Source organism: Fulmarus glacialis, unplaced genomic scaffold, assembly GCF_000690835.1.
Source record: "Fulmarus glacialis isolate BGI_N327 unplaced genomic scaffold, ASM69083v1 scaffold27868, whole genome shotgun sequence".
NCBI classification, from domain to species: domain Eukaryota; kingdom Metazoa; phylum Chordata; class Aves; order Procellariiformes; family Procellariidae; genus Fulmarus; species Fulmarus glacialis.
The window spans coordinates 1-9372 of record NW_009226732.1 but is presented as its reverse complement, the minus strand read 5'-3'; the positions used below and the strand labels follow the sequence as shown (position 1 = coordinate 9372).

At 54.9% G+C, this 9372-nt stretch overlaps 1 protein-coding gene across 1 annotated transcript; it reads left to right on the top strand.

Moving 5' to 3' along the window:
• Positions 1–204: 204 nt before the first annotated feature.
• LOC104080505 (myosin-binding protein H) lies at positions 205–8695 on the top strand (the record flags this gene model as incomplete). The annotated part of the gene is made up of 8 exons (XM_009582916.1): positions 205–339; positions 2197–2364; positions 4947–5035; positions 6151–6346; positions 6666–6805; positions 6955–7114; positions 7937–8073; positions 8509–8695. Coding segments are annotated over 8 exons (1212 nt in total), but the record flags the coding sequence as incomplete, so codon positions are not given.
• Positions 8696–9372: the final 677 nt, after the last annotated feature.

Sequence of the window (9372 nt, the reverse complement as noted above, 5' to 3'; positions counted from 1 at the left end):
TACGCGAGGCTGGGAGGGGGGATGTGGGGGTGCCGGGATGAAGGGACGGAGGGATGAAGTCATCACGGATGTTTTTGCAGTGGGATAGGGCTGGGGGATTAGGAGGATGGGGAGGGGCTGAAGACGAGCGTGGAGGTTGGGTGATTGCCCTCCAACAGTCCCAGTACTCGAGAGCCTGTCCTCACCACTGCGGGTTTGTTACAGAGCCGCCCAGCTCCCCCTTGTCCTTGGCCGTGGAAGAAATGAGTGAAAACTCGGTTACGCTGACCTGGAAAGCCCCGGAGCAGACAGGCCGGTCGGGCCTGGATGGATACGTGGTGGAGATCTGCAAAGATGGAAGTATGCTTGGGCTTTCCTCCCTCATAAGCATGGAGAGCTGGTGTGTTGCTGCGGCGTGGGATGGGCAGAACCCAGCAGCGTGTTTCCCCAGGCACCATTTCCCTTTCTTTGCCCAAACGGGTTCATTTTAAATGGTCATTTTTTTCCATGGAGGAGAGGGGCTTCCCATTGGCTTCAGATAATAATGATGTCTTTAGCGGGGGACTGGACGGGGTTTAATGTCACTGCCATGTCCAGCTAGAGGGTGGAGGAGAGACCAACATACCCACTGAAGATGGTTTCTGATGAACTTCAGCTCTGCAGAGACCTGGGGTTGGGATGGTGATGCAAGACCTCAGGAGGAAGAAGACGCAATTCTCCCACGTTTCCCCAAAATGAAGTGCAGAAGGAATGGGGATAAGGTGGGAGGACGAGGGAGGAAAGGATCCCGGGCAGCGCAAGAGGGGCTGGCATGCGAGATGGGGCTCAAGATGCCTGGAAAGAGGATGGCTGTGGTGGATGGAGGTGGGCTGGTGGGTGGCAACAATTACCTGTGGTTCTCTGGTTGCATTGCTGGTTGGTGGAATAGGGTAGGTGGGTAAGACTTGCGTTTTGGGCACTCTCTTGAAGCCCTGCTTGGCTCTGGGGTGCGAGTGAATGATCTGTGTCGCTGAGGAGATCTGCAAGGGGAGGCTGGGGCTCGTGGGCTGGGTGCTGCATGAGGCTGGAGTGATTTGGGAGACCCAGGTGGTCCGTGGGCCTTGGGGAACTTGATCTATGACCCTTGGCTCTTTAACTTGTGGCAGGCACGATCAACACATGCTTGGCTGTGGGAGGCTTTCATCACTGGGCTGGGGACTGGGGAGGTAACCATGGCTGAATGGGATGCATGAGGAGGCCCTTGCATGGGACAAGGAAAGATGCAGCCATTCCTGGAGGGTGCTGGCTGACACAAAGGTCACAGTTCTGGATGCTCTCCTAGCTTGCTTTGGGCTTGGCTGGGTGACAGGAGAGCTCTAGACATTCAGTGATAAACACATGGGCTCTGTGACTGCTGTATTTGGGCTGATGCAAGACTCTGGTTGGCTAAAATATGGTGAGATTTGAGCGAGGGCTGGTTTGAGTAATGCCAGTGGTGAAGGTAAAGAGGAGCGGGTGGGATTTGGCTGGTCTGAAGGCATTGACAGGAAAACCTTCTTGGTTTGAAGGTGCACATGGTAGCTTAGCAAACCCTGGCACACGTGGGTTGCTCTAGTTGCCCACCTGGGACACACAGTCCTTTGGTGGCTGGGGCAGTCTGTTTTCTAACTGAGAAACCTCTTAAGAGGTTTGGCACATTGCAAGGCTGTGTTAGCTGGCTGATGTGGTAGGGCTTCTACATCTTGGCTGAGGGGTGAGTTTGAGATGCCTATTCCAAGCAGGAAGAACAGCTGGAGATGTCTAGCTGGCTGGTGGCAGACCTTGCCCGATGTGGAGGATGCGCTGGGGAACATGGTGAGCCCCAGCGAGTTATCCTAGGACAGTAAGAGGAGCCGACAGGTTAGCAGGGTGGTCAAAGGTTCTTAACTACTTCCATAAATGCACCTGGAAGGTCAGCAAGGGACAATATTTGCTGGCCTAATTGCCTTTTCTTGCTTGCAAATAGCCTCCTGCTCAATAGTTGAGCTTCTGCCAGCATTTCGTACCCCACGCTCCTCGGCAGGATGGGGTGGCCAACCTCCCCTCTAAGATACCTTTTTCTGCTGGTGCCCCAAATCATTCAGCCTTTGCAAGGAAGGGGTTCCTTGCCTCTGGGTTTCATCCCCTCTGGCTTTATCCTGCTGTTTGTGTGTCTGTCTGTCCACTGCACACCTAAGTGCTTTGCTGGCTTCATCGTAGGTACAGACTGGACAGCTGCGAACGAGGAGCCTTTTCTTTCCACCCGGTACACAATCCAGGACCTCGGCTCCGGTGACAAGATCCATGTCCGGGTGAAGGCTGTCAGCGCCAGCGGTGCCAGTGTCCCAGCTACTTTGGGGCAGCCAGTCCTCATCAGAGAGATCCTCCGTAAGTACCGCTCCTGCCGTGCATAATTCCCGTGTGCTTTGTCAGCGGTACAAAGAAATCACAGTCCATCCCTGCAGCCTGAGCAGTCTCTGCCCTCTCACACGTCGCAATCCAGCCTTTGACCGAGATGTTATTCTCAATAACTGTGTCCAATTCCCTTGGGGTGGGATGGAGTAGCTTCCTGACCTCAAGATACTGATCTTGCAGATGGTGAAGCTTTGGGGGTGAAGGACTCAAAATGCAGAGCCACATTTTCCCATTTCGTTGCAAGAGCTCAGAAACAATCTCACTTTCAGCACGTCTCCTCTCCTTGGCCGCGCTTACATCTCTGATATGCCATCACATACACATCGGACCGCTTTGTTTATTTAGCTAAGGAAAGTCAAGAGCTGGTAGTCTGGAGCATGGGAACTTTAATAATGCTGAACTCGCTAATGAATGACTTGCTCCCATGCTTAGCAAGACTCGCATTCCTCCAGGGGTGCTGCGAATGTGCTGAGGCTGATGTATGATTGCAAGGCTGGTTTTCAAACAGCTACTTATCAAATAGCAAATATAGACTTATTTTCCCTTTACAAGAAATTATTAATGCACAAGTTTTCCTATTACTCAAAGAACACGTCGGGGTTTTCAGCTGCTTAAAAATAGTAATAATAACAAAAGTTATTCCGGAACCATCAGCTTTTCATAGGAAAAGGCTTGGAGAAGGCTATCAGCATCTGGAAAGGGTCCTACAGGGTCTCAGTCTGCTTGGAGGAGGTGAACATGGCTTAGGGTTTGGTGTCTGCTGCTGTGTTCACCTCCAGATCTCAAAGACATCCCACCGTACCTTGTGGGACTGGGGAAACTGAGGCACGGGGGACTGGCATGAGATGCCAAATACACAGCTCGTGTTTCCCACTTCTAGTCCCGTGCTGCACTCACCAGTTCAACCCCCCGGTGCCTGCTGTCTCAGCTTTGTCCCAGCCACGTGTACCAGCTGAGAGGTGTAAAACCCAAAGAGCTGAAAGACCCATGCACAACTTGCTCTTGCTCCATGCTAGTGGGGTTTTTTTTCTTCCCTCTTTTCTTTTTGCTGACTGAAACATCTGCAAACAGCACTTGCCTACTTTTGCATTTCATTTGAAATACAGCCCTGTGCACACTGCCTGGCTTTGCTGAGGAACAAGTTAGCCCTCAGTGTCCCTCTGCCTCCCCGTGTCCACCCCAGCAGCGCTGGTGTCTGTCGGGTGCCCGATTCCGCTCCTCTCTGCCCCTTCTGGTCTTCACATTTTATTCAGGACTGCATTTTGTACCTCTCACCGGTTCACTTACAGCATCACAAGGGATTTTAAATAGCAGCAATACAGATGGCAGAGAGTTTAAAAACAGGTGCGGTGAGTGGGTTTGGGAAGTGGAGAGAGACGAGCAGAAACCAGATGAAGATTCAGTGTGGGAGTTGCGTTTTGCAGGGAGCTGGGGCAGGAAAAACGCCTTCCCACCCGCGGCAGCAATGTCACCTGGGCCACTGACCTTGGCCAGCCCTCTCCGGCTGAGCAAGGCACGCGTGAGCTGGGGAAAACACCCACGAATTAACATTCCTCTGTCGAGGTCAGGTTTCTTTGCTCCGCTGAGACTGATGAGCCCAAGTGGCAGCATCGATGCATGGATCCCTGGAGCGAATAGCAGCATGAGCAGAGGAGAGACCATCTCAGCTGTCGGCGGGGCCATCTGGGACTGCCGGGCATCTCCCTACCCTCCCCAGCCCACCGCCGGCGTTTCACGCTCACAGCTGTTTAGCCATCGCTCAGTCCAGGTTTAATTCTGGCCGTGCCCCCTCCCCAGAGCTGAGCTCCAGCACGTTTAATCCGGGCAGAGACACACGGCTCTTTTATGAGGGGCTCACGTAAACCCAATGCCTCTCCAGAAGGATCACTGAGTGGCACTGAGCCGGTAGGGTTACACGGCTGCTATTTTCACCCCGGGAAGGAGACACACGCTCCATCAGCATTCTCCAGTGAGTTTTTTGCTTATCTTTGTTATGTTCCCTTGGGGACGTTAGCCTTCGTTTTAAGCCCCTGCGGGGCTTTCACAGCTCTGCTGTGAGTAACCGTGCACCACCTTGGTCTCTCGACGGCCTTGAGCGCACAGCAAAGGTGGAGGTCTGGCGAGCCTTGTCCTGCTGGAAGTTGGGTTGTGTGCCTCTAGAAAGTCTGCTTTCTTTCTGAGCTGGGCGAGAAATATTTCCTAACTGGGAGATGCTGTCCTCTGCCTTGCTACCATGTAGGCTGTGCTGTGGCTCTTCTGGTTAAGCCCATGTTGGTCTCCATAGCCTGGCTATAATGAAGGGGGTGAATGGTCCATTGGGGTGGTGCCATTGGGTTGGTGACCTGGTATCTCAAGGATGGATATAATTTTGGGGTGCAGGCAATGGGGTAGGCTGGCATGGCCCTGCAGGGAAGCAAGCATGAGATGAGAGAGAAGAGGTGGCCGAGTTTCTGGGTGGGATTTCCTGATGGTCAAGCAGGGGGATGCATGGGGTAGGTCAGCCAGTTGGGGGCTGTGATTTCCTTGGCCCCACAGCATGACTTTCTTGTCCCCAGAGCTCCCGAGGATCCGCATGCCCCGTCACCTGCGGCAGACTTATGTCAGGCATGTTGGGGATGCCGTGAACATGATGATCCCTTTCCAGGTAGGTGGACGATTTAGGATTTAATCCCCCAGGCTTTTTCACTGCAGGTTAGCTTCTGCAGTGACTTCTATCCACCATGACATGCCTGGTGCCAACTGTGGGCTGGTCCCCATGTCTCATGGGCCAAGGGTGGGAGATGGGGTGGAACCTCTCTCCCATCCCTGCCTAGCTCCCATTTTTCTCCTGCTATGTCTTTTTTGATGGTGTTGGCAATGGGACGACCCCAAACACACTAGGGAATGGGCTAGCTATTGCTGCTGTCTCAGCCCACAAGCCCTGTTCAGCTCGTGCTCCTGGCTGAGCCTGGCAGGGACCTGGCCACATACCACAGGACCCCACAGCACAACAGTGGGGGTCCCCCTGGGGAGAGCAGCTGCCTTTGGAGCAGGGCAGCCCCAGGGCTGTGTGATGGGGGGAGCGATGCTGGAGGTCCTCTGCTCAGCTGATCTATCGCGTACTATCTGGGGCATCACCAAAGCACCTCCACCACGGCATTTGGGATGGAGAATACCAGCCCTGAAACATGCCGGCCAAGCAGGGGGAAGGGAGAGGCAGAAAGCTGCCCCTGAAATGAGGGACACAGAATCATAGAATCATAGAATCATTAAGGTTGGAAAAGACCTCTAAGATCATCAAGTCCAACCGTTAACCCAACACCCCCATGCCCACTGAATCATGTCCCTAAGCGCCTCATCTACATGTCTTTGTAGATGTCCATGCCATGTCTCATAGGTGTTTGGGAGCCTGTGCTGGCCATGCTCCAGGCATGAATTGGCCCTGGATGCTAGGCTTGAAGCTGGGCTCAGTGCCTGGGCAACAGGAGCACAGCTCTGCCTGCAATGCCCTGGACAAGTAGAGCTGGGCTTACTCCATGAGGACTTTGGGGGACCAGCATGTTCCAGCATCATCCCTGGAGCCTGATGGCTTCCCATCAGTGGGGCTGGCAGGGATCGGCTGTAGTTTCTTCCCTGGGGACTGCTGGATGGGAGAGGCAGTATCCAGGCCACTGCTGCCTGGACAAAGTGGGGTGGCTCTGCCCAGCCGTCCTTCCCAGCAGGACCCGTTGGGATCATGCACTCGAGTGGCTCCTAACCTGCCTGTGCGGGTTGCTCCAGGGAAAGCCGAAGCCTGAGGTGATCTGGACCAAGGGTGACCAGCCCCTGGACACCAGCCGCATCAACATCCGCAACACGGAGAGGGACACCATCTTCTACATCCGCGAGGCGCAGCGCAGCGATTCGGGCAAGTACGAGCTCGCCGTGCGGATAAACGGAGCAGAGGACAAGGCTACCCTGGACATCCGAGTGATCGGTAAGGCTGGGGATGGGACCCTGCAGGTCACTCTGGGGCTCATTTCTGCCCCTTGGTTGGGGGTAGCTCTTGTTCTGGGTGGGATGGGACAGGGCCAGCAACAAGACAAGGGACTCTGGGGTCCCTCTTCCAGTGGGATCTTCTCCAGGATCATGGAGGTGGACTCCTCTGGTTGGGGATGCAGGGTTTCTGCCAGCCCATGCCCATCACAGCTTCTCATGTGCTGCAACAGAGTGAGAAGAGATTAAAAGCGAGGTCAAGGCACAGAATGTGGGGAGACCAAATTAGGATGCCACTCTGTGAGGGTTTGTGTTTGCAGAGCCACCGGGCCCCCCCCAGAATCTGAAGCTGGTGGATGTGTGGGGCTTTAATGTGGCCCTGGAGTGGACCCCCCCGCTGGACAACGGGAACTCTGAGATCAAGGGCTACACGGTGCAGAAGTCAGACAAGAAGAGTGGGGTGAGTCTGGGCACTCCTGGGCCCCCGTGCCCTGGTGCTGGGGATGCCCTGATGGGAGAGGGGGAGCTGCACACCCCTGTCTCCCCCCACGCCTTCTCCATCCTTTGGACAGCCCTGCCTTTCCTCACCACTCTTTTTTTTCCTCCCAGAAATGGTTCACGGCACTGGAGCGCTGCACCCGCACCAGCTGCACCATCTCTGACCTCATCATTGGCAATACCTACTCCTTCCGGGTGTTTGCGGAAAACGCCTGTGGGCTGAGCGAGAAAGCAGCCGTCACCTCCGGGGTGGCCCACATCAAGAAGACAAGTGGGGACAAGACCTGGCTAAGGGGTTGGGGGGGGTGGTGGGTGAGAGGAGTCCTGTCCCCGTTGGGTGTTCCTTGGTGTTGTGGTGATGCTGCTGGGCTGGTCCCCAGGAAAAGCTCTGCAGGGGTGAGCCTGTGCATCCCCAAGGCAGAGGTCCAGAGGTCCCCTGCCCTCCTTCTGCACCTCCTTTCTCCTTTGGGGAAGTCTTGTGCCATGGTCAGCCCCCTGGGAGGGGTGAAGGCATGGACATCCCTGGGGTGAGATCGAAGCAGGAGCCGGGAGGGGTGAGGAACAGCCCTGGCTTTGGCCCTGCAGCTCAGGGCAAGCAGAGAAAGAGACCCCTGCAGTGGTCCATCTCAGGGCCAAATCTCTAAACCAGCATCCCTCAGCCTTGCTCTCCCTCCATCTATTTCCATCCTGCTCCCTGGTAGCACACAGTGAGTTGGGGTCTCTGCCATCTGCAGAGCTTACCTCCAGCTCCTATTTCTGTGCACTGAATTTTGGGAATGGAGTAGGAGATCCAGAGAGGTGCCTGGCCTAGATCTGACATGCATGCGTCGCGGGGTTGGTTTGCAGACTGGCATCTTCCCTGTCCCCTGCAGGGACTGGGCACTAACATGACATGGTTGGATGAGAAGGGATTTATAGACAGGGCTGGTCTGAGCTGAAGGCCAGTTCCTTGGGTCAGGCTGAATGCTGTCTGGCTTGTTATGTGAAGGAGCAGAAGTATTTTGGGGTACCTTGGGCTGAATCCCTGTGACCATGTGCTGGTCAGCCCAGGAGCCTGCACTCTGCCTCAACCTATAATTAATTATTTTCTTAGAATCTGCTTACCAGCCAGAGAAGATCCCGCAACGAGACATGATGGAGCCTCCAAAATTCACCCAGCCCCTGACAGACCGAACCACCACCCGGGGCTACAGCACACATCTCTTCTGCTGCGTCCGGGGCTTCCCTCAGGTCAGTGGTTCCTCCATGGACAGCATCGCCTCCATGTGTGGGCAGCCACCAGTGGGGTTTTTGCAAGGTGGCTGGAGGTGTTGGGAGATGGTTGGTCATGTTGGGTTAGGTTGGATGAGGTTAGGGGGCTGCAGCTGCCCTCTGAGTCAAACTGGGGCAAGTTTGGGGTGTTTCTGCATCGAGATGGGAGACTGGTCTTACTTCAAGCTATATCCTGTTTCCTTCTGCGCTGGGGAAGGAAGTGTGGAGCAGCGCTTAGGGCTCAAGAATGGGAGATTTAGCTCTTCAGACTGCTGACCGTGAATCCCACCATGGCCACCAGCTTCAGGCAGGGCCAAGGCAAAGGCAGAGGCAGGTGGCTGCATTCTGGGGCCAGTCAGATTTCTCATTTCTCTCCCTGCTTTAAACAAATAAATAAATCCTGCTGCCTTCCAGCCCAAAATCATCTGGATGAAAAATCAGATGGAGATACGGGAAGACCCCAAATACATAGCGATGATCGAGCAGGGTGTCTGCTCCCTGGAAATCCGCAAGCCCAACCCTTTTGATGGGGGCATCTACACCTGCAAAGCTGTGAACCCCTTGGGGGAAGCCTCAGTAGACTGCAAACTTGATGTGAAAGGTAAGATTGGCCCAGGAGACAGAGGAGCAGGTCTCCTTGCCTGCCTTTTCCTCTTCTTACTTTCACAGTGGTGTGGTTTGTCCCTGTTTTGTGTTGATCCTGGTGATGGGGGAACCCAAAGACACTGGGCAACCCTGTGGAGCTGGAGCTTCGGGCTTCTTGAGTTTATGGTCTTGAAGCATCTTGAAATCACTTTCCCTCATTCATGGCCAAAAATGGGGAGGAAACCAGAAACTGCAGAGCCAAAGGACCAGAGGTGCTAGTGGAGGCTGGGACAGTCACTTGCTCCTCACTGCGTCTACCAGCACTTGTGTCCCAAGCCATCCACCCCCACCCAAAAGCCATGCGTGCGGGGGCTTTGCTGAGCCCCCTCCACTTGCACCTGGGTTGTTCTGATTTATGTCTCGGGATCCTGCCCAGGCTTTCCAGCTCACATTTCCCTGCCTCAGCAGAGCACCAGCCCAGCCCTCGCACGGAGGTGCCCCGCTTTGCTCCCTGCGCTGCAGCCCCGCCTCGACGTGCAGGAGGATGCATGCCCACACACGATACGCATGTTCCTCAAGCGGTGGTCTGTCCTTAGACACATGTCATTTTTATTATTTCTCCTCCCGTGGCTTCCCAGCACACGCTTGCCCCGAGACACACTCTGCCCTACTTCCCATGCAGGCAGGGCTCCA